The 26,039-nt window shown below is 35.3% G+C and overlaps 1 protein-coding gene across 5 annotated transcripts in view; it reads left to right on the top strand.

The window, feature by feature from the left end:
- HELQ (helicase, POLQ like) overlaps positions 1-26,039 on the top strand; it is a 40,654-nt gene that overhangs the window by 8,335 nt on the left and 6,280 nt on the right. The window contains exons 1-11 of one of the 5 annotated variants that reach the window (XM_024755887.1): positions 910-986; positions 1,163-1,273; positions 2,397-2,495; positions 3,802-3,947; positions 6,958-7,197; positions 10,345-10,486; positions 10,869-10,973; positions 18,547-18,805; positions 19,663-19,820; positions 20,891-20,989; positions 24,001-24,174. In XM_024755887.1, coding sequence (XP_024611655.1) covers positions 1,202-1,273; positions 2,397-2,495; positions 3,802-3,947; positions 6,958-7,197; positions 10,345-10,486; positions 10,869-10,973; positions 18,547-18,805; positions 19,663-19,820; positions 20,891-20,989; positions 24,001-24,174 — 1,494 coding nt within the window. In that variant the 5' untranslated portion in view covers positions 910-986; positions 1,163-1,201. Of the gene's footprint in view, positions 1-909; positions 987-1,162; positions 1,274-2,396; positions 2,496-3,801; positions 3,948-6,957; positions 7,198-10,344; positions 10,487-10,868; positions 10,974-18,546; positions 18,806-19,662; positions 19,821-20,890; positions 20,990-24,000; positions 24,175-26,039 lie in introns of those variants that run through there. The other 4 variants (XM_024755885.1, XM_024755883.1, XM_024755882.1 and 1 more) reach the window with 4 other exon arrangements.

The raw sequence follows: 26,039 nt of genomic DNA, 5'->3' as shown, positions 1-26,039 counted from the left end.
CAAATAATAAGCAGATAAACAAGAAAACATACGGTGTGTCAGATGGTGACAAATTCTATGGAAAAATATAAAGCAGAGGAAGAGGGGAAAATGATCATCTACTTGTCAAATCCAGTGTACACTGACTGTCCTTGTCTTAATTTCTCTTCAGCATTTGATTATTTATCATTCATTTTTCCTTTGGATGCTGAAACATCATTCTGTCTTGGTTTCCCTACTATCTGTCTGTAAGACTGATCATGTGTTAGCATTGAGAGATAGCATAGCATAATGGCTAAGGGCAGACTCGAGCTGGATTCAAATCCTGGCTCACTTTTAACTTTGTCTGTGACCTTGGGCAAGTTATAGTAACTGTGCCTCTTTTTCCTTATGCATCAAAAATGGATGATAGTAATAGAACCTTCCTCACTGAATTGCTGTGAAGATAGCACGAGTCAGTCTTTGTACAGCATCTAGCATAGTACCTGCACATAATGGACATGTGTTTGCTACTGCTGTATACTTATTTGTCCTTCTGTCACCAGTGCCTTACACTTAATAGATATTTGAATGAAAGGAATCTCTTTAGTTTCTCCTTTTGTTCACCTTTGTGACACTGCTTTTTAAGCGTATTCATCATGTACATTGGTGTTACCATAGATTCATCTTAGACTCTTCTCTTGTTTCTTACTTCATACAATTTCTGCTAATTCTCATCCATACTCATTACTTCAAGGGCTCCTTGTGTTTGATGGCTCCCAATCTGTGTTACCAGCTTATACCTCTCTTCTGAGTAATATCATCTGCCAGATTAATACTCTGGTATTATACAGTTGACCATTGAACAACACAGGTTTGAACTGCATGGGTCCACTTATATGTGGGTTTTTTTCAATAGTAAGTACTACAGTACCACATGATCTGTGGTTGGTTGAATCCAGGGATGCAGAACTGAGGATATGGAGGACCGACTATAAGTTTTACACGGATTTTCGACTGCGAAGCAGGTTGGTACCCCTAACCCTCATGTTGTTCAAGGGTCAACTGTGTTGGTATTTTTCTTACCTGCCTCCTCTTTCTCAAATCACTCAGGAAGAATAAGAACACTAAAAGGTTGCTAAAATTATTTTTATGATATACTAAGTAACACATTTTCCTCAATACTTTGGGTTTTTTTTTTTAGAAACAACTCAAATTATCGGTATGAGTGCAACATTAAACAATGTTGAAGACCTACAAGAGTTCCTGCAAGCAGAATATTACACGAGTCAGTTTAGACCAGTATGTACCTAAGGTTTGGTTTGTTATGTATCATCTTCTATTTAGAAAGAAAAGTAGCAAATGTACTGTATAAAAATTCTAAGAGTAGTGAAGGAACATAATGCCACTCACCATGGCTAAATGGTAGCAAGTTTGTGTGTAGAGGTCAGGGATCTTGGCTTGGGTCAGTACTGTATGGGGAACACCTGGAACAGTGCGTGACCCATGGGCCTGCAATGAATATTTATTGAGTGGAGTTTTTCAGACCCATTCTGCTTTTCTACTTTATATTCAGTAAGGTAAATTTTTTCATTCAGTGAGAATTTAGTGACTCATGTTTCAAGTTATTGGCACATAAAAAAATTTATCTTAAAAGTTAAAATATTTTCAAATATTTATGCTTTGGTAGTTTTAATGCTTTTTTAAAATAAGGTAAGACTTCACATGGATTTAAATTTAAACTCCCCAATAATAGTATTCCTAAAAGAAAGAAAGTAAATAAATGTAGTTCATAGTTATTCGAAAGTAACTTATAATGTACATATACTCTGTTTGAAGTTTCTGTGTCTAAATAGGTTTTCAGAAAATAATTTTTTTAGAATCACCAAATTTTAATTTGAAATTTAGTGTTTTTACATTTGCACCAAATATGAGAATTTTCAAGAGACATTTTCTGACCTTAATTGTCAAATTAGATGCTGTTCTTTTAAAAATTCAATGAGCTGTATTTACAAGGTTTTTTTGTCTACAAATAGTTAAATTAATAATTTGGTCATTTTTAGATTAAAACTGATGACTAATGAACCTTTAAATCTTGAGGAATACCATAAATAACTCCTTAATAAAAGATAGAGTGTGAACACTTGACTCATTTATACTTCCTCTTGTGACACATACAAGTATCTGATTTTCTTTTAGGTATGTGGCTATTCAATTCATAAGTATTTCTTCAAGGATATTAATCCCTGTTTTGATTTAAAGGGAAAAATAAACTTAGATGGGAAAGAAGTAACTTTTAAGTTGAAGCATTCTACATACCTTAGAAAAGCTAAAATTTTTGTATATCTTTCCTTTTTACAGCATATTTTACAAAATTTGATACTCTGGAAAAAGGAATTTACATGTGATATTAATTGCAAATGTCCTTTTAATTCGAGGTTGAATTAAAAGAATATCTGAAAATAAAGGACACAATATATGAGGTTGACAGCAAAGCTGAGAATGGCATGACTTTTTCACGTCTCCTTAACTATAAGGTAACCTTGATAATCCCTAAAGGTGAGGTTCCCAGACTTTGTGCCCAGCTTCCCTGGGGCACCACAAAAGAGTTGCATGGGTACCATGGGGTAGTTTAGTTGTTTCAGAGAAACAGCTGATGGTTGACAACTCTTGGACACCACACAAACTACTGGTTCAAGATAGGCAGTTTCCTATGTCAACATTAGATCACACTACATTACTTTCTACGATATTGTATCTTTGTGAAGTTGGGGGTTGTTTTTGCACTTACTGTAAGCAAATACCATGTGAAAATCAATGTGGGACAGGAAATGAGGATTTCTAAGATTTGAAAGACTGCAGGGCCCAGTTGTGTGCACATCCTGTTAGTGGGCTCTGATGGTTATTGAAGAATGAAATAAAAAAAAATTTTATTCAGTTGATGTGTATTATTTATTTAGATGGCTACTAATTTGTGAGGAAATACATACTTATTAAGTTGTTTGGACCTAACTACCTAAGAATCAGAACTGTTAGTTATTTCTTTTGACCTTGGGGCTCCAGGAACCAAGAACGTTTGGAGACCTCTCCCATAAATGTTTATTCATTCAGCAACAACAGCAAAACAAGAAGAAATATTTGTGGGCTATATAGCTCAGATACTGGTGTATGAAAATGTTAATGTATACTATGTTAATGTTCTGTGATTTATGTGAAGGACATTAAAAGAGGAAGAAAGAGATTTTACAACAGTTTTAGAATTCTATAAAGGTATATTATTCTAAATTCGTATCTTAATTAGTTTTCAGTAAAGTCGAAGGAAGTGAGGAGATTTTAAATAACTTTACATTTTTCTTCATGTTCTTTGAGTTCTTTGCATCTGCTTGATAAATATATTTTTTATTTCTGAAAATATGTCCTGTAGTATGATTGAATCTATGTTTTTGAAAACTGTTAGTAAAGCAGGAGGTTTAGCTTATTTATGCAGTTCTTTGACTATTATTAGGATCAATCTGTGTTTCTCTCTGTGGACTTTTTCTGCTTCAGTGAAGATGGGTGTGCAGTGGGGCTATTAATAACATTAACTATTTTCACTTCCTTTATTTAAAACTAAATACACCTAACGAAACCCTAATAACCCAAGAGAAAAGTGGGACTTAACATTTTGCTGTTTAATATAGGTTGTATCTTTTCTTTTAAATGATCATATTTTAAATGAGAAGTTCAAAATTATGGTTGGTTTACTTACCTTTCAAAGCTTACCTTTTCACTTACCTTTTACACTGGTAAAATGAAAGGCTTTCATGGTTGCTAACTACTTTGTTCCTAAATCTTGTTGTGCAGTATTCTGATACTCTGAAAAAGATGGATCCTGATCACTTGATAGCATTGGTGACAGAAGTTATTCCCAATTATTCCTGCTTAGTTTTTTGTCCCACTAAGAAGAACTGTGAAAATGTTGCAGAAATGATATGCAAAATTTTAAGCAAGTATGTTACTCTTTTAAAAATATTGTTTCATTTTTATTATGATTTACATGCTGTATGTTCTGTTTATTCCGCAAGCACTAATTACTTCTTGCAGAACATTATACTAAGTTGTTATAATAGATTCTAAAGGCCCTGACCTTGAAGAAAGTTGGACTGTGAAATTCACATATGTGAAATGGCCAGAGAAAAATTCTACCTGTAAGAGAACGCTGACTAATATAATGGCTTGGCTGCACAGTGAATCGTCTTGGAGCCTTTTTAAAATTTCAGTGCCCAAGCTACATCCAAGACAAATCAGAATATATGGCAGTGGGACCCAGGCACCATTATTTTGTAAAGCTCCTAGGCAGAGTCCAACATGCAGCCAAGGTCAGCTGCTGGCCTACATGATCAGAGGACTGATCACTAATCACTGTGTGGATGAATCATATCTTCAGCTTAACTTTCTTTTTAATTAAGTCCTGTTGCCTTTGTTTTCTTAGTAAACTTCACACTTAGGTTGTGTGGACATTTGAATTGAATTTCCTAAATAATTAAGAAATGTATTAGTTTGTAATTTTATACTATAAAATTTTAATGTTGGTTCTGTTATGTCATAGAGATAAGTATAAAATGAACTTAAGTATGAACAGTTTAGTTTTTTCTGTACCTTTTTGTCCCATGTGTACTTTTATCATATTTTTCAGACTTCTTTTTGGCCCCTGAGCCAGTGCTATCTCACTGTTCACAGACCAGTACTATGGATTCTAATCTAGCCATCCTCCGCCTCCCCTCCCAATCCTGCTGTCATCATGGATTGATCTAATGTAGAGTTAAATTCATTGACTAGTACAGAGATGCAGATGTTCGGGATAAAGCTCAGGAGTTTCCCATTTCAGTAACAGAGTCTGCCTTTACAGTGGTGATGTAGACTATAAAAACCTAAGGAAATTAAATTATCATTGAGATATTCTCAGTAAATCAGTTGTTTTCTTAGAATAAGGTAGTGTAGCACTAAGTAATGGGGAAATTTAGAGACAAACTTTTGACTAGGAGATGTGAGGTTTATTATTAGTCAAGTTATATCCTTTACTTATTTTGCTTTTTGGTGATAACAGTTTATTTGGGTCATAAATGTTGATGTTTAATATTGAATTACTTAAAAATTTGGTTCTCCAGAACCCTTAGTTAATGAATTATTATGGACACTTGATACTTTCTTAAACTCTTTCTGAAGGAAAACTTCCTCTAAAATACATTTTCCATATTACTTGCTGCTTTCATAAGGTGAATGTTCTGAGTATAGCTTAGCCCCCTTTTTTGGTGGCTGTTGGCTAAAATGTCATGTTTAGCATACTTTTTTATATTATTCTATAGTTTACATGTAGATGAAGTAAAATCTGGGGCTAAATGGTTTCTGATCTCAGTATTGTCCTTAAAACGTAATTTCATGAGAGTCCTGGAATATCAGTCTATGTCTTAATGATTTGCCTCCTAATCAGACATTTCATGTGAAGCAGGTATAGTAAAATCACCTAGAATATGCTTGTATGTCTAAGTGCAAAGACTGAAGCAGATTTTTTCCCAAGTGATTGTCTCAATCTCAAGGAAAATTATCTTTTTTATAGCTATTACCACCTTTGACTTCTAAGTTAAGGATGTCTTTTAAACACTATTTGCTGACAACTGCCAGAGCTCTGGTCATATCACTTTCCCTAAAAATGTCCCTGAAAATGATACCACAGTGCTTCTTAGCCTAGAATTCATGCTAAGATAATGACTCAACTTACTTTTCCATCCTTATTTCTTCCTTTCTTTATCCACCCTGCACTTCATCCAGACTGAACTACTTGTCTTCTTTGTTTATTCTTGAACTTCCCATTTCCATGCCTACAATCCTGCTTTACCCTCTGCCAACACTGCACTTTCCTGCCCCCTCATTGCTGCCTCTCTAACACCTGTTCTTCAAGGCCCAGCTCACATCTCAACTTCTCCCACAAAACCCTTCTCCATATAATTATGTCTTATCTGGTCAGTTACAAATAATGTCTCCCTTCTCTAAAATTATAAGGTGATTATCCATAAGTCTTAATTCCTTGAGAAGGATTTGTCCCTTTCAGGACCTCAAACACTGGCCGGAAAGTAGTAACATAAAGTCTGCTGCTCCCTACTCAGCGGCCACTTCTAGTTCTTGCACTGATGAATCTTGACCACTTTCTTCCCAATTCTTCACTGTCTCCTGGCCTCCCATTTCTCAACTTCGTGTGAAATGACTGTCCTTGTGCAGTTAGCACCAGCCAGAGCTCTCTATGCTTTCCATGAAGCATGCTAAAACAACATAGGGCTGTGTGTATTATATTTATATCTTGGACTATATTTGTTTGCTACTGGTATTCAGAAGTTGTTGCTTTGTAGTCAGTTAGTAGTTAGTTGTACTTAGTCTTTCTTTCCTTTTTTTCTTTTCTAGAAGGGAATTTAAAATAGCAGGTGCTTCTAGGTAAGAAGACATTGTAGGATATTACTGAGGCTTCTAAAATGCTAGAGTTTAGACAGTTTTACATATAATTCATATGATTTAATAATATATGTTTTCATCTTCAGAGAAGAAAATTTATGACTTAAAACAAATCATCTTCACTAAAGATATATGTTCTTGTGAAAAAATAATTGTAACATCTAGAGCAGGGGTCTACACCTGGAGTTCATGTATTCATAGGAGGTACAGGATTGAACTTCAGGAAGTCCATGAATCCTTGAAATTATATGCAAAGTGTTGTGTTTATGTGAATATTTTTTTCCTTAGTTTTAAGCACATTTTCACAGGGCTCTGTGATCCATAAAAAGGTTCAGAGAAACTGCCTAATAGCTAATGAAGTCAAATCAAAATTCTAAGAACATTCTATGTATTTATATCAATAAAAGTAATAAGTTCTTTTAAAAAAAGAATGTTTACATGCACCTACTGAAATTAAAATTTTAGGTACTTTGTCACTGTAAGATCAAGGGTTCACGTCTAACATCTCTTTCCCAGGGAATATCTGAAACACAAAGAGAAAGAAAAGCATGAGGTGATTAAGAACTTGAAGAATATCAGCAATGGCAACCTGTGTCCTGTTTTAAAGCACACCATCCCATTTGGAGTTGCTTATCACCATGGTGGTTTAACGAGTGATGAAAGGAAGCTCTTGGAGGAGGCCTACTCCGCAGGAGTTCTCTGCCTTTTTACCTGCACATCCACCCTAGCAGCAGGTGTTAACCTACCAGCTCGAAGGTAAGATATAAGTCATTGTTGGCCGGTCTCAAAACTTTCCAGTTCGTAGCTTGCCAACAGTTTTTTTTGTTGTTTTATTCTTTCTCAGTAGTGGGTGAGAATTTATCAAATGTTTTTTTCAGCATTTGCTTAGTTGATTGTTTGGTTTATTTACTTTAATATTTTAATGAAAAATAACACTAGTAGATTTCTTGCTGTTAGAATTCCTTCTTTCTTTGTTACTCTCCCTATCTGGTTTTGATGTTATGGTTTATTATCCTGGTTGTGTAGAAACAGTTGGCAAGCTTTTGACCATGTTTTATGATCTGAAAGAGTTTATTTAACAGATTTCCTTGAAACTTTAGAGAACTCATCCATAAAGACTTTTGAGTCTAGTATCTTTTTTAAAAGAGTAGATCCTTGATTATCTTTTTGGTTATTACCAGTATAATTGATTTCTACTCTTTGTCATTTGTGACATTTTTTCAAATAAATGGTCAGTTTTTATAAATCATCCATGAGATTTAAAAAAATAGGTATTTTCTGTTGAGTATGTAGTTTCATATAGCTCAATGTATAACAGTTATTAGTCATCAGCTCCTCCTTTTTCTTTGTGATTCTTTGATTTGTCAGTTTCAGAGTCTCCCACTGTAATTATGGAGTTGTCAACTTCTCCTTTTTACATTTATAAAAGTTCTTGCTTTGTATTTCAAAACTAGGTATATAAAGGTTTACTGCAAATATCTTATTGCTGAATTATACCTTTTATGAATAGAATACATCCTTGTTTTCCTCATTTAGTGATTTTATTTTGAATACTGGGACTACATTTTTTGCCAAGTATAATTTTTTCTATTCTTTTATTTTCAAACTCTGTCACTGGTTAAGTTTTCTGTTTTTTCAGACAATTGTTGAAATAAAAAACGAAGTTATGTATCCTATTTCTCTTATTTCAATGGTTACTCTTAAATTTTTTAACAGTTGTAAAACTGTTAAAAAACGCAACTGTGTTTTTCTGTCATTTTAGAATTAATCAATAACTATATCCTCTGCTGAACATAACAAGAGTCTTAGCATTTGTGTATTTTTCTACACTGCCTCATGTATTGTTGCATTTACCTGGAATTTTAGTTCTAGATTTTAAATTTTCTTTCATCTTATAATCAATAGTTCTTTAAACTTACCTGTAAATTATACTCTTTTTTTTTTTGTGCCTACCACTGCCTCTTGTGTCTCACATCTTCCTTCTATGATCCATTTTTTATTTTGCCATCCTTGGGTAATTATTTTTTAAATGCTGCATTGGGAGTAAAAATTTTTGAATCTTTGCGTAGCTGAAGATGTCTTTATTTTAGCCTCACACTTGAACACCTTGCTAGGAACAGAATTCTAGGTTCAGTTTTTTTTCTTTGGGGCCCTTGTAGTATTCTTCCATGTCTTTTAGGAGCTAGTGTTGGTCATTTTTGTTTTTGCATAGGCTTGCTGTTTTTCCCTTTCCAGAAGCTTTTAGACTTTTCTCTTTAACCTTAACATTTTGTCATAGTGTATAATAATAATTACAGTTATTACACGCCCTCACTATGTCATAACAGCTTTACATGTGTTGACTTAATAGATCCTCACAACAGCTCTGTGAGGAAGGTCGTATTTTGTTATCCACATTTTATAGAAGGGAAAACTGAGGCACTGAATAATGAAGTAACTTACCCAACTTCACGGCCAACAAATGAGTTTCAAAGCCAAGGTTTGAAACTGAAGAAACTGAGAAATCTAATTCTGCAATCCTAACTCTCCCAGTTTACCTACTTCTTATTCATAGGACTTAGCCCTTTGGTACATGCTTTCAATCTAAAGTTTTATGCCTTTATTCATCTTAGAGTAATTTTTTTTCAGTTATTTTATTATTTCTTTTCTTCTGTTTTCTCTGTTCTCTGCTTTTGTAACTTCAGTTAGACAGTCGAAACCTCTTAAATTGAGCTTGCATCTCTTAATTTTTTTTACCCTTTTTTTTTTTTTTTTTTGCGGTACGCGGGTCCCTCACCGCTGTGGTCCCTCCCGCTGCAGAGCACAGGCTCTGGACGCACAGGCCCAGCGGCCATGCCCCACGGGCCCAGCCGCTCCGTGGCACGTGGGATCCTCCCAGACCGGACACGAACCCGCGTCCCCTGCATCGGCAGGCAGACTCCCAACCACTACGTCACCAGGGAAGCCCATCTTTACTTTCTATATAACAAAATCAGTTTTTAACTTTATTCCGTTAACTGTGTTTCATTCATTATTCAGTTGTTCTATTAAATTGTTTAAATTAATTAATTTTTTTTAATTTCTAAGAACTCTCTTTTATTGTCCTTTCTTTATAACAGTCTGCTCTCATTGTGTGAATACAGTACCCTTTAGAATTTTCTGTAGATACTAATTAGAATTTTTTAAAGTTCTTTTCTGTTCTGCATATTATCTGCTTCTGTCAGACATTTTTTCTGTATGTTCTCATTGTTTTTCTTTTATGTCATTAGTTTTCTTCGTGTATTTGGTAATCTTGGCTGTCCATTGAGATTTATAAATAAAGAGGTAGGCTGATTGTTTTAGGTAAATGACAGGTTTTCTCTCACCTTTGAATAGGAAAGCTGGCTACAAACTTCTGTATATGTGAACAGGATTGAAATCACCATGTTTGTAGGTCAGAATCAGATGAAATCTACAATTTTATGTTGACAGTATTGTAAGCTCATAAATGAATATGCATATGTTGGTGGTCCATGGTCAGATTTTTCATTTATGGAGTATCAAATCAAAACTATTTTGAGATTATTGCTCTAGTGGATTGACCGTATGTTTTACAGCTAAGCAGACTTAAGTTCAAGTTATGGTTCTGGTAATTACTAATTTTGTGAGTTTCGCTAAATGACTTAACATGTATATATATGCTTTAGTTAGCTCCTTTGTAAATAAGTAAGAAAGAATGTTATCACCAAGAGTTTTGTAAGATTATAAATAATGTACATAAAGAGCCTAGGACATCATAGATTCTTGGTAAACAGTAGTTGCCTATTATTTTGAGTTAATATGTTACTAAATTTAATATCACATAAATATAATGAAAACTTTAAAAAATAGAAGCTATTGCTATAGATGGAGTACCACTTTTAATTAATTTTATCGATTCCATAGAGTTATTTTAAGAGCCCCCTATGTTGGTAAAGAATTTTTAAAGAAGAATCAATATAAACAGATGATTGGCAGGGCTGGCCGTGCTGGAATAGATTCTACTGGGGAGAGTATTCTTATATTGCAAGAAAAAGACAAGCAACAGGTAATAATCTGGTGGATGGTTGGTCATTTTGTTGTCTTTTCTTGGACTTTGGTCTAGCCTTTTTATGAGACTGTCTTTTAAAAATTAATTATTAATATTCCTTTAAATAATGTTTCCTTCTCTCCCATGATTAAGAATTAGAAAGAGTAGTTCAAATACTTTTGTATTTCAGGCAAACAATGAAAAGTATTTTCCTTATTTATCTTCTTCCATTTTCATGAGAACACTGCTAAATTCTTATTTTTTTGTCTTTATGTTTTTTATCTCCCCCAGCCTTCACACAATCTATGCAAAATATAAAATTTATATGGAACACCATTTATTTTTTATAGTAATGCAAAACATAAATTTATTTTTTATAATAACGCTTTAACTCTTGTAGGTATTGGAGTTAATAAGCAGACCATTGGAAAACTGTTATAGCCAACTTGTTCAAGAATTCACCAAGGGAATCCAAACTTTGTTTCTCTCTTTGATTGGTTTGAAGGTATTTTTTAATATTTTTATATCTTATTGCTGTTACCTGAGATAATGGAAATTAAAAAGTTTTGAAAACTACAAAGTATGAAAAAAATGTTAACGTCTAATCTAATGTGGAAAAGAACAGTCTGTGACATGATAAATCTGAGTCTGGATTTATATGTGCATTTTTAATCCTTTGAATTATAATGAATGTGAAAAATCAGCAAATCATAACTGGGCATCCATTACAAGTAAGAAACTTTGGTGTATACTATGGGGGATAGAAGGAGCTCTAAAGACATGGGTCCTGATGTGGGATAATCCTGCATCTCTGCCATTGTTAAAAATAAGGTTCATTGTAGTCCTGTGACCATAAACATTTTTCAGATCAGTATAGCCTTTATCAGGCAGAAAATTAAAAAAAAATAAAAGTTGGGTGGGGCATAATGGGAAAACACTCTTTTTTTCCTAAGATTAGAAATTGGTGCTCTTTTTTAGGATATCTCTTGAGCTAAACCTTTTTTTTAGGGTTATCCTTAAGTAAATTTTAACTTTGTGCCCAAATCACTCAGCCTGAAAGTGGCAAAGCCAGGGTTTGAATTCAGCTTTCTTTAATGATAAAACCAATGTTCTTAACCTATCATGTAGTTTCTCTTCATCAACCTGAATGGTTTAAGGGAAAATCCAAAATTTAATTGATAAATAAAAGATATGAGACAGGTTTTGATTACCTTGCAGATGAATGGTGTAACGTTGCAGTATCCCCTGGCCATTTACAAAAGTGAAAGTCTACAAGAAAGAAAAGGAATTAATGCTGGGTATTGAAGGAGATAGAGGTTTTAGATAAGCAGAGGGAAGGAATGAGCCATTCCAGGTACTTAAAATAGAATGAAAGATGAGAAACTTTAAGATGATGTGGGGTAACAGTCAATAGATATTATAGCTGTAGAGTAGGGCTGAAGATACCAAAGAGTAGAAGGTTGGGTGGAAAAAGTTGGGGCAGAGTGTGTGCTGTAGATTGGGGAAGACAGGAGAGAGTGCTTAAATAGTAGACTCAAGAGTTGTGACACAGTCACTTATCAGTGGAGTAATAGTCAAAGTGTTCTGTGGTCGTTTCGAGCACGGGCTCTGATATCACACATATCTGTGTCTGGGTGACAGCTGTGTCTCTTGTTATCCTGTGTAAATTACTAACGCTCTCTTAAACCTCACTCAGTTGCCTTATCTGTAAAATGGGAATAATAGTATGCAGAAGTATTGCAAGGCTAATTTGGAAGCAACTGTAGTAATCCATGTATAATGTAATAAAGACCTGCAGTTGGAGGGTTGCCAAGGAATTAATAAAGAAGGGAAAGAGATCATGAAGATCATTGGGTCTTATTACATTTATATATTGAATAAGGTAACAGAGAATTCGTGATTGGTTTAAGGTCATTCAGTGTGTTCTGTTCAGATGAGATTATAATTCAGGTTCCTGCCTTGCTGGCCTGTACTCTTTCCAGTATGCCATTGTGAATGTGGAACATTCACTAAGTGCACTTGAAAACTCACCAAAATAGGCCATATTCTGGGCCATAAAATAAGTATCAGTAAAGTTAAAGGATTGAAATCATATAAAGAATGGTATCTAATGACAACAAAATTATAGTATACATCAATAATAGAAAGGTAGGGATTTCTCTGGTGGTCCAGAGGTTAAGAATCCACCTTCCAGTGCAAGGGACACAGGTTCGATCCCTGGTCGGGAAACTAAGATCCCACATGCCTCAGGGCAGCTAAGCCCTCGTGCTGCAACTGAGACCCAATGCAGCCAAATAAATAAATAAATATTTAAAAATGAATAAATAATAGAAAGGTATCAGGAAAATACCCAAATATTTGGAAATTAAACAGCATACTTTTATGGTCAAAGTAGAAATCACAAGGGAAATTAGAAAATATCTTGAATGGAAGGAAGATGAAAACAGATATATCAAAATTAGTGGCAGGCAGCTAAAGAAGTGCTTAAGGGGACATTTATAGCTTTAAATGCTTATTAAAATTCAAGGAAGATCCAAAGTCAGTGATCTAAGTTTCACCTTAGGAAGCTAAAACAAAACAAAACAAAAAGCCCCAAAGTAAGTAGAAGGAAGGAAATGATAACAGATAAAAGCAGAAATCAATGACAAAAAATAGACAAGAGAAAATATTAATGAAACCATAAGCTAGTTCTTTGAAAAGATCAGTAAGATTATTGATTGAATTGATCAGAAGGAAAAGAGAGTCGCATAAATTACCAATATCAGGAATGAAAGGAAGGTCATCACTGGATATCCCAGAGATAGTAAAGGTAGTAAGGAATTACCCTTGAATAGCTGTATCCTTGAATACTGAAAAATGAATTCAACAACTTGGATGAAATGGGGAAAATTCTTTTTTTTTTTAATTATTTTATTTATTTAATTTTGGCTGTGTTGGGTCTTCGTTGCTGTGCGCGGGCTTTCTCTAGTTGCGGCGAGCAGAGGCTACTCTTCATTGAGGTGCTCAGGCTTCTCATTGCTGTGGCTTCTCTTGTGGAGCACGGGCTCTAGGCATGCATGCTTCAGTATTTGTGGCATGCGGGTTCAGTAGTTGTGGCTCACGGGCTCTAGAGCACAGGCTCAGTAGTTGTGGCGCACGGGCTTAGTTGCTCTACAGCATGTGGGATCTTCCCAGAACCAGGGCTTGAACCCATGTCCCCTGCATTGGCAGGCAGATTCTTAACCACTGCAACACCAGGGAAGTCCAGTGGGGAAAATTCTTGAAAGACACAATTCCCAAAATTGACTGAAGAAATAAAAAATCTGAATAGTCCTATATTTATTAAAGAAATTGAATTTATAATTTAGAACTTTCCCACAAAGAAAACTCTAGGCCCAACTGACTTCACTGGTGAGTTCTAACAAACATTTAAAGGAGAAATAATATCAGTCATACACACATTCTTTCAGAAAGTAGAGGAAGATGGAACACTGCTCATCTTATCTTATGAGACCAGCATTATGCTGATACCAAAACCAGATGAAGATATTACAAGAAGAGAAAACTACAAGCCAATGTCTCTGGTAAACATACATATAAAAACCCATATCAGGGGTTACCTAGTGGCGCAGTGGTTGAGAGTCCGCCTGCCGATGCAGGGGACGCGGGTTCATGCCCCGGTCCGGGAGGATCCCACATGCCGCGGAGTGGCTGGGCCTGTGGGCCGTGGCCGCTGGGCCTGCGCGTGCAGGAGAGGCCACAGCAGTGAGAGGCCCACGTACTGCCAAAAAAAAAAAAAAAACCCATATCAAAGTACTAGTAATACAACAATACATTATTAGAACAATATACCATGATCAATCAGAATTTATTCCAATAATGCAAAGTTGGTTTAACATTCAAAGTTCATCAGTGTATTGATAATTATCCATTTGACAGAACTCAACATTCATGATAAAAACTCAACATACTAGGAGTAGAAAAGAACTTCTTCAATCTGATAAAGGTTGTTTATTTAAAAAAAAAAAAAGAAACTACAGGTAACATCACACTTAATGGTGAAAAACTAAATGTTTTTTCCCCTAAGATCAGGAAAAGAAATCTGCTCTCACCCTACTAATCAACATATATCAGAACTTGTAGCCAATACAATAAGACAGGAAGAAAAAATAAAGCAAACAGTTTAGAAAGGAAGACTAAAACTATCTTATTTGCTGATGGCATTGAATTCAAGAAAAATCCAAAGGAATGTCCAAAAAACCAGAGTGTAATTAGTGGTGTCACAGGATACAAGGTCAATGTACAAAACTCAATTATATTTTTATATACTCACTGCAAATAATTGGAAAAACAATTCCATTTACAGTAAATTAAAAAAAAACATGAAATACTTAGGGATAAATTTAACTAATATGTGTCAGACCTGTACACTGAAAACTATAAAACACTGCTGAGAGAAATTAAAGAAGGCCTAAATAAATGGAGAGAGATAGCATGTTCATGAATTGGAACACTCACTTTTGTTCAGATGTTACTTCTTCCCAAATTGGCCTATAAATTCAGTGCAATCCCAATCAAAATCTCAACAGGTTTTTTTGTAGAAATTTCACACTGATACTAGAATTTATTTGGAAATGCAAAGGAATAGAATAGCCAAAAATAGTTTTGTAAAAGAACTTGACTTCAAGACTTACTGTAAAGCTTCAATAATAAAAACAGTGTGATATTGGTGCAAAGGTTGACATATAGACCAATAGATCAGTAAGTCCAGAATTAGACCCATATATGATCAATTCATTTTCAACAAAGGTGCCAAGGTATTTAAATGGAGAAAGGATTTTTTTTTCAATAAATGGTGCTGAAACAAGTAGATACCAATATGGAACAACCACAGACAAATTAACCCCAACTCTTACCTCCCACTGTCCAAAAAAATTAACTCAAAATGGATCGTAGACCTAGACCTAAAAGCTAAAATAAAACTTCTAGAAGAAAATCTAGGAAAAAATTTTGTTACCTTGGGGTAGGCAAAGATTTCTTACGTGGGAAACAAAAACCGTAAACCTTGAAAGAAAAAAATCAATTTAATAGGCTTCATCATTATTTTAAAATTCTCTTCAAAAGAGCCTGCTTAACAAATGAAAAGGCGGAGGAAAATGTTTATACATCTGACAAATATGAGTATGTCATGAGTGAGGACTCCACAAAAGGCAATGGAATTAGGAGGGAATTGGGACTTCAGTGCACTCCCTGTGCACTGAGACCAGTGCACTCAGGTACAGGAATCCTGGGGGAACTGACTTGGCCCCAAAAGTCTGGTTTTATGGGCCTGGCAATGCAACCGTTGTATTCTGTTTTAACAATTGAAGTACAGCAGCAAGAAGTCCAGGCAGAGTCAGCTCAGGAGATTAGCCTATAGGCAACTGTTGTTTCAAGCCCGCCCATAGGAGACTACGGGACCCCGTCCTGAGGAGGACAGGCCATCAGGGTTCCTCCTACTCCTTGGGGTAGGGCTTCATAACAGGGCTCTAGTTGTGGAAGGAGGCCAGAATTACAGACCGGGTGGAGAAGTGGGAAAATCTTTAGAGTTAGAACTGAAGCAGAAGTCAAGTCCTCTGAACAGGAACAACCAGGTGGGATAGGGGTGAGAGGCAAGAAGGGCAGTGTGAGGTCAGGAGGCAGGAGGTAGAGGTGGGCATCCCTGGAGAGACTAGGTCCAGGGTTTGATGGAAGAGATGGAAACTCCAGGAATTAATAAGAGATCATAACAGTTGTTGGGCCATGGGATACAGGGAGCCTCCAATTATTGTTTCTCACAACTATGTTTCAGATGCTCTGCTAGACACTTTATATGTTTTATCTCTGATCTTTGCATACCTTTGAATAAAGTAATATAACTGTGCTTTCACAAAAAAAGAATCCAAGGCAAAAAGGTAGGTTATGTAGGCTGCTTGCACACTCTGGTGCATACTACTGCGGTCTTGCCTGGATCACTGTAATGGTCTCCCAGTTGGTCTCTTTGCATTCACTGTCTGCCCTGCCTTCCCACATCCCCTCCAAGTAATTCTTCAATAGACTGATCTTCGCAAAATATAAAATCCGAATGTGTCACCCCCTTCTGCTTAAAATTTGTCACTGGTTGTTTCCCGTTGCTGTTAGGATTGAGCCCAAATTCCTTATCATGGTCTACTGTGGTAGATTTGGCCTCTGCCTGTCTCTTCATCCTCATCTCTCACCAGCCTTCGTATACTCTGTACTCCAGACATACTGGCCTTCTATTACATTTCTCAAACATTCTATACTTGCTCCTACTGCAGTGTTCCGTAAGCCTGGGACTCGCCCTTCTTACCACCCCGTCTCCAGTTTCACCCTCACCCACTCCCACTTAACAGTCAGACTTTCACTTCACCACCACTTCCTCAGGGAAGCCTTCCTTTGCCACTGAGTCCAGTCAGTCTATTGTATGCTTTGTAGAAACACATTCTTTCCTTTAATAGCACCTATCAGTTTGTAGTCGTATTCTTGTTAGTGCCATTATTTGGCTAATAACTTTACCCCAGTGGAATGTAAGCCCTGTGACAGCAGGATCCACATGTATTCTCATTTATCACTGAATCCCAGTGACTAGCACAGTGCCTGGCATGTGGTTGGCACTTGGTAAACACTTGAATTAATGAATGGGTTGACTTTGGAGTTGGTCATGGCTGAACTTGCAGGTTGGGGCAACAGTGAAGAACCCAGCTTTGAGAAGCCAGAAGCAGAGGCTCTACCAGTGGGTTTAAACCACTATGTCTAAAAGTTTTCACAGAGGGCTAGAAAGGTAACCTGTTGGTCGCCAGAAGGATCAAGTAAAGCATTTTGTTTGTTTGTTTACTCCCACGGTTAACTGTAATCGGCCAACCAAAAAACAATATAGAAACTAAGTATGTTGATAATCTACAAACTGAGTATCTTAAAAGTACAATTTGGCCTGAATGAATACTATATTAAGAATGATTTTTATTAAAAGGAGAAACAATAGGAAATGTCTGTGCTCCGTTTTATTTTCTGTTATCACTTATAATGGTTTAATATTAAATTACTAGTTAAGTTTTCCAGTTGAAATATCGTCAGAGTTGTGAGAGAGAAAAATATGCTTATTGATTGACTATATTTTAGTATAATTTGCTGATTTCATTGAAATTGGCTAATATAAATTATTCTAATTCAGAGACAGCTCTACATCTGAATACCAAGTGATGAGTTAAGTATTACTTATGATTGCCATTATAAGTTTTAAATAGTGAGTAAGTGGGGAGGAAAAAAAAGGCAGCAAAAGAACAAGAAAAGGAGATGGGAATGAGAGACAAAAAGCAGTAAAAAACTGCTGTCTATTTTTAGGTAATATGTCAGGGAAAGTATTGCCTGATCCTGTTTTAGTGGAGGCTTTCAGTTGTGTTTTCCGTGTTTGTTTTTTTAATACAATTTTTAAAGCTAAAGAATGTTTTCACATGTGGCTGGAAAGGGGTGGAGGAAGGATTTCTGAAGGAGGCTAAGTGGGAATTAGTGATAATTGAGGAGTAAACAGAGAGCACAGCTTTGGAGGTATTGTGAAAAATTATTCAAAAACCTAAGGGGTTTTTGAATGAGAAATGTGTAGATGTTTTCATTAAAAGTATGAATATGGGGCTTCCCTGGTGGTACAGTGGTTGAGAGTCCGCCTGCCAATGCAGGGGACACGGGTTTGTGCCCCGGTCCGGGAAGATCCCACATGCCGTGGAGCGGCTGGGCCCATGAGCCATGGCCGCTGCGCCTGCGCGTCCGGAGCCTGTGCTCCGCAACGGGAGAGGCCACAGCAGTGAGAGGCCCGCGTACCACAAATTACAAAAAAAAAAAAAAATAGGAATATGATAACTATCTTCTTCCTTAAATTGTTTTCTTCTTTTGATTTTAAAATGCTGTTATAAAATTACCTTTATGCAACTATGTAGATTTTATAATAGTTTTTTATTTAAATAGCTTTGCGGTATGGAAATGAGTCATCATCTTGATTAATTATTCATTCAAAATGTTGCCTTGAATTAGGGAAGATGCTCTAATGATGTCCTGAATTGTTTCAGATTGCAACAAATCTCGGTGACATATATCACTTTATGAGTGGTACATTTTTTGGTGTTCAGCAGAAGATTTTGTTGAAAGAAAGAAGTCTCTGGGAAATAACTGTCGAATCACTTAGATACTTGACAGAAAAAGGACTCCTACAAAACGATACTATTTTGACAGAAAAAGGACTTCTACAAAAAGACACTATTCATGGGTCGGAAGAAGAGTTCCAATATAGTTTTCACATTACAAAGTTGGGACGAGCTTCTTTTAAGGGTAAGAGTTTACCTAAATCTCATTACTAATCTGAGGAAATGCATTGGAAAAAATGGAAATTATTATGTAATGTTAAGTTGGATTTGTAATTTCATATTAATAATATTAATCTTATCGTACAAACTGTTGGACTACTTCAACTTTAAAAAGTTGAAAAGTGTTTTGAAACAAGTAATTTAGAGTACTGTAGAGGTATATGGAGAAAAGGGTGGTCATCCCTCCTTCATGCTCCCCTCCCTCAGCAGTCATAAAATCATAATATCTTACCAAGAATAACAATTTGGTATATATTTTGCAGACATTATCTGTAAATTTCATAACAATTTGATACATATATCCTTCCAAACATTTTTGTGTGTACGTGTATATGTGTGTATATATACATATATATATGTATATATATACACACACACAGAAGATGCTCAAATATCATGAGCATCTTCACATGTTAATCCCTTTAAATCTACCTCATTTTTCTTTTACTACAATAGTCATCCATAGTATGGATACCATAATTTATTTCACCACTCCCCTATTGATGGACATTTACTGTGTTCCTGATTTTTCTCCATTATAAACAAGGCTGCTTGGGCATCTCTGCTCATGTATTTTTGGATATGTGTGGAAATGTTTCTCTGGGTTAGATTCCCAAGAATAGAGGGGTTGGGTCAGAAGGTATATACTTATTAAATGCTGATGGATACTATCAAAATGACCTCCAAAATAGTTGTATTAAGTTACATATTAAGAGATTTTAAAGACTTTTGTAGTTAACTCCTAAACTAGACTTACTTTAAAGTCACCTCTTTCCCCCTTTGGTGATTATGAAAGATGAACTATTTGTGTCTTTCTTTTAGGAGCTATAGATTTGGCTTATTGTGACAATCTCTACAGAGACTTGAAGAAAGGTCTTGAAGGACTTGTGCTTGAAAGCCTTCTTCATTTAATTTACCTAACAACTCCCTATGATATGGCTTCTCAGTGTCACCCTGATTGGATGATATACTTCAGGCAGGTGAGACAATAAGATTCTGCAATACAGGCTACAATAATGAATCAGGATTTGATTTTTGTCAAGTGATTATTCACATTTTTTCTTTATTAAAATATATTTGAAATTGGGCCATTTGTCTTTGAATTTTTAAAGTAGTAATATGGCAATAACATTTTTTGTTTGTTTCACTTAAATATTTTCTGTTAAATATACACATGTTCATTATCAAAAAAATAAAGAAAGGTGCAGAAAAGAAAAAAAGATCATCCCTGGTCCCATTTCCCCAAAGGTAGTTTACTCGTATGATTTGGTGACCACTACATTTTATAATGCCTGGAATATAAAGAAAACCATGAAAGCCATCCCTGATGATTGATAGTTTAATTACATGAAAGCTCTATTACAGTCACACGTGATGTCACATCATGTCACACCAAACCAGGTGATGTTAATACCTGAGAAGGAATATCATCTTTATCAACAGTAGCAAGGTGGAACTGGCCATACTTGTTACAAAACCAAGTGGTAGAGTACAGTCTATTATGATTTTACTGTGAACAGGCTAGATGCATGAACACATATTAGGCAGAAGCAATATGTAGCTTTTAATTGCAGGAAATTAACTTTCTTTTTAATGTCGTTTTTTAAAATTGTTACTCTAAGTTTTTCTAAGTGGTATTATACAATGCAGTTACTTTCAAAAGCTTTCCCTCTTCTCTCTTCCCACAGACATCTCCCATATTAAACATGAGCCCCATAGTCCATGGAAATCATAGTCCATGGTCACAGTATTTGTGGCCGTGTCTTTAAGTCATTCTACTAAAGTTTGTTATATTGGGTTGGCCCAAAAGTTCGTTCGGGTTTTTCTGTAACAGCTTACGGGAAAACCCGAACGAACTTTTTGGCCAGCCCAAATATTTTAATACTATATCTTTTAAGCTTGCAATATTTGTAAACAAAATATGTGGGGTTTTTCATATCTTTTATAATAATGAAAGTGTGATATGACTAAATACTGGATTTGATTAATGGCAGACTTTTTAAAGTTACAATTTAATTTTTCTATATATTTATGCTCTTTTTCTCTGTAGTTCAGCCAGCTCAGCCCAGCAGAACAAAATGTGGCTGTTCTGGTTGGAGTCTCTGAGAACTTTATTGGGAAGAAAGCATCAGGTCAAGCTATCAGGAAGGTACCATAGTCTTTTTCTCCTTCCTAAATAACTTAAGTTCATAAAACAAAATTAATGCTGTTGTATCATCTCCTTTGTTGACTTGATACTTTTGGTTCACTTTTTTTCTCTTTAATATAATTCCCATTTTACTATTTAAAACATCTGAGGACCAGAAATTTAGGTATTTTTTTTAAACGGTATTTATTTCTGGGTGGTGTGATGGCCCTATTTTTGTGTACCTTTGTATTTCTAAAATAGTCATGCATATGTAAGTCTTTATCATAGGAAAAGGTAAACCTTATTTTGTCTATTTTTCTTAGGCTACTTATTATGGCTTAAATTATATAAATTGTAAAATATTTGTAAAATGTTTTCACAGTATTATGGAATCCTGAAATAAGTGCAGTTAAAGGGAGAAAAAAATCTTCTAGAAACTTTTTATTAAGCATTCTACTTGGTATCAGGGATTCTAAGATAGGACGAGTTTGGGATTTTTGTTTTTGTTGTTGCTGTTGTCCCAAAGAACTCCCAATGTACTTGAAGTACATAAAGCATTTTAGAAGGTTGAAGTGGAAAAGCCAATACTCTTGTGTGATATCTTATATTTTTGTGTTTTAAAGTTTAGTCAACAAACATGAAGCAAGTGTTGAATGTACACACTAACCTTAAGAGAAGTGGAAATAATTCTGTGGCAAACATGCATTCAAAATCCTTAAGTTCATATAATCTTCCACCTCATAATACACTTTTTTTCATTTTCTTTGGTAAGCTAATCTTCCTTGAAACCTAATTACCTTACCTACCATTTCCCCTATATCTTCAAAATTTATATAGATTTTACTGATTTCATTTTGAAAAATGGAAGGTGGTGTTTACTTATATTTGAATTGAATTGTGCAGCTGTCCCCTGTATTGATGTATCATGAAATTATAAATATATATCACTTCAGTATTCATGTTGTCAATATTTAAATTGGGTCTTTTACCTCAGAAATGGCTATGTTGTTTAGGCCTTCAAAATGTTGACTGGGGCTTCCCTGGTGGCGCAGTGGTTGGGAGTCTGCCTGCCGATGCGGGGGACGCGGGTTCGTGCCCCGGTCCGGGAAGATCCCACATGCCGCGGAGCGGCTAGATTCGTGAGCCATGGCCGCTGAGCCTGCGCGTCTGGAGCCTGTGCTCCGCAACGGGAGAGGCCACAACAGTGAGAGGCCCGCATACTGCCAAAAAAAAAAAAAAAAAAAAAAAAATGTTGACTAAAGATATTTCTTAAAACAAGCCTTTTGTATCAAACTCTAAAATATAAAATAAAAACAAAATCATATTAGTTTGCAACTCATTACCAAATAATAAACATTTATAAAACCTTATTAGAATAATGTATCTTTTAAAACTTGAATCAAAATTTATTTTTGTTACACTTAATGAAATATAGTCAATAAATGTTTGTTCAATTGATAATTAAATATTTTAAATAGTATGGGCATGGATTTGTCTTAATTACAAATGGGTTAGTTACTAGTTCAGTGCTTTAGAAGTATCTTTTTAAAAAACTTCTGCAGAACATGATGTTTACTTAGAATCTAATTGATGTCTTCACATTGAAAAAGACCTTTAAACATTTTTTGTAAAAATCTTGAAATTGGCATGATGTGGCTTATCTTGCCATGTAATATAATCACATCGTTTTTCTTGGCTTAGAAAATACATTCTAAGCAAAATCTACATTGACTCAATTTATAGTTAATAATGAAGATGCACTAAAATTGGGAAATTAAAAGGTAATCTTTTCCTACTTGTTTTTCAGCTATCATGCTTTTTCAGCTTAATGCTTTTTAAAAGGGTGATCCAGTACAACATGCAGAATCTGTAATTCTTATATCCTTCAATGTGCCACCCTAAGTTCTCATCTTAAACATTCTTTTACTGTAGTAAAGGATATAATTTTATATTTTAAACCTACTTTTTCTCTTTAAAATTCATCTTTTTTTTCCTCTTGATTTTAAGCATGAGTTACTCAGTTTCTGAGTTAGCTTAATATTAGCTATGAAATGCTTTAGCCAAAAAATAATCACTGGGCACCACAGGCAAAAGCACATAACAGAATAGAAATAGTCAACTACAGGAAGCATTTTTCTTTCAGTGTTTTAACTTTGGAAACATTAATTATTTACCATGACCATGTGGAAATCATAGAATCTAGTGTTTACTTTGTAGACTTACTAACATATTTATCTAAACAAATGCGTTTGTCTAATTTATAATCACAGTCACACATATATATACCACCTATAAATACTACAGTAAATGTAAAGGTTTCCCCAATTCCTTTCCTTCCTGTATTCTTTCCTAAGGCTACCATAACAAATTAGCACAAACCAGGTGTCTTAAAACAACAGAAATGTATTCTGGCACAGTTCAGGAGGCCAGAGATCTGAAATCAAGACGCTGGCAGGGCTGTTCCTTCTGGAGGCTCTGAGGAAGAAACCATCTTGCCTCTCTCCTAGCTTTTGGTGGTTGCAGGCAATCCTTGTAGATGCATCCCTCCAAAGTCTGCCTCCATTTTCACATTGCCTACTCTGTGTCATTCTGTGTCGTCTCTCTTGTAAGGGATGACAGTCATTGAATAATGGGCCCTTAAGGGCCCCCTGTATATCCAGGATGATTTCATCTCAAGATCCTTAACTAATTACATCTGCAGAGATCCTATTTCCAAACAAGGTCACATTCAAAGGTACCAGGGGTTAAGACTTGAGCATATCTTTTTTGGGGAACAATTCAACTCACTACTCTCCCTATAGAAGGAACTTTAAATTGGGAACAATTTGGCATATCTCTTTTTTTACACTCAGAAAAACGGTAATCTGAACTAATCTAAAGTACGTTTGTTAGAACTTAGATTTATTTCTGTGGAACCATTCTATCCTTGCTCTCCTGTGGTACAACTTCATGCTCTTTACCTTTTGTCCATTTTGAATGTAATGTACATTTTTTAGCAGGTCCAATACATAAACTTACTTGTGTCTTTCTAGAAGGTGGACAAGAATATTGTCAACAGACTATACCTGTCTTTCGTTCTTTATACCTTGCTCAAAGAGACCAACATTTGGAGTGTGTCTGAAAAATTCAATATGCCTCGAGGATATATACAAAACCTTCTCTCTGGAGCTGCCGCATTCTCCTCTTGTGTGTTACACTTCTGTGAGGTAATTCCATTAAATAGATGATATATGCTGTGTGCATCTTCTGTTTTAACTGTTACTGAACTCAAAAACCAGTTAGTCAATATGTTCTCTTGTTTCTTCTGTTATTACAAAGCACTCAAAATTTGTTTAAAATATCTTTGTTTTTATCCACTTACAAAAATACTATATACATGCATGTAATAAAGGTATTACAGAATGACAGAATCAACTAAAACATAATGAACAAGTAGGAAGTCCTTAGTTATCCCTACTTTTAGAACTATCATTAATACTTTCAAGTATTTGGAATCAACTCTTTTTTTTTCTACTCTTTCTTTTTGTTGTTGTTGTTTTTTCTTTTCTTTCTTTCTTTATTTTTGGTTGCATTGGGTCTTAGTTGCACCATGAGGGATCTTTCATTTCAGTACGTGGGCTCTTTGTTGTGGCACACAGGCTTCTCTCTAGTTGTGGCATGAGGGCTCAGTAGTTGCGGCATGAGGGCTTAGTTGCCCTGTGGCATGTGGGATCTTAGTTCTTCAATCAGGGATCAAACCCACGTTGCCTGCATTGAAAGGTGGATTCCCAACCACTGGACCACCAGGGAAGTCCCTGGAATCAACTCTTAAAATAACATTTCTCCATTGATGTAGATTCTGCGTGAGTGTCTTTCTCATGAGTGGTAACTGTGTAAAGTGTTTGATTGGTATGTTACCAATATCCAGCAGATACCTGACTACTCAGTACCATGTTCTTTTGATTACCATAGTAATTTCCCATTTTTGCTTCCAGTGTCAAGCAGCTATGTCAGTTTCTACATCAAATGTGTGTTTTATAAAATAAAGAAGAAAACTTAATTTTGGCCATATGCATTTGAGATCGATACATTTAAGACTTTACTAAAAGAAGCTTTCAGAATTTCCTTAAATAACACAACAAAGCTTACCAGAGTTTTCTACCCAGACAGTTTTTTGATGAGTTTATAAGATAAGCCATTTTTGCTGCATTGAAATTTATTATTTTGGGGTGGCATAGTAATATTTGTTTCTGTACTTTTTTTTTCTGTACTTATTTTTTTTTATTTTTTCCACAATGAATTCTACTTTTAAACTTAAAATCTACTTCATTTGCACTATCTTAAGCCTCCATATTCTGTGTGTGTATAGGGCAATTAGTTCTATCATATATGCTAATGGAGTAAATAATCCAAAACTACTTGGCTTTGGATTAAATGATAATTATTTTAGCAAATTTACCTTTTAAATACCTTTAATTTATGCTGATTTTTAAATTTTAGCTTATATTCCCTAATTACATGGTAGCTAATCAGTACACAAACATTATGGATAATAAGGAGAAGCTGGCCTTTACAATGTATTTTCTTAAGTTTACTGTGTTTGTTCTTCATATTTAAAAAGGTGTTCCCTGATAATTCTATCCCTTTGTTTTACTTAGAACTATAAGGATGTGAGCCTTACAGAATTGTTCAAGTGAAAGAATCTATAGGTTGAACTTCAAAAGCAACTATAATTTGATGGTTGATCCTAGGGTCAGTCTACCCGACAACTCTCATGAATGTATTTTCAATATTTTAAAGAATTTTTTTCTTTATAAAAAGTTATGTAGGACTTCCCTGGTGGCTCAGTGGTTGAGAATCTGCCTGCCAATGCAGGGGACATGGGTTCAATCCCTGGTCTGGGAAGATCCCACATGCCGTGGAGCAACTAAGCCTGTGTACCACAACTACTGAGCCTGTGCTCTAGAGCCCACAAGCCACAACTCCTGAGCCTGCGTGCTGCAAATACTGAAGCCCGTGCGCCTAGAGCCCGTGCTCTGCAACAGTAGAAGCCACCACACTGAGAAGCCCATGCACTGTAGTGAAGAGTAGC

Source organism: Neophocaena asiaeorientalis, unplaced genomic scaffold (assembly GCF_003031525.2).
Source record: "Neophocaena asiaeorientalis asiaeorientalis breed wild unplaced genomic scaffold, Neophocaena_asiaeorientalis_V1.1 scaffold173, whole genome shotgun sequence".
Classification (NCBI taxonomy): Eukaryota; Metazoa; Chordata; class Mammalia; order Artiodactyla; family Phocoenidae; genus Neophocaena; species Neophocaena asiaeorientalis.
Note: the sequence above shows the minus strand (reverse complement) of the source record. Positions and strands in the feature narration are given on the sequence as shown.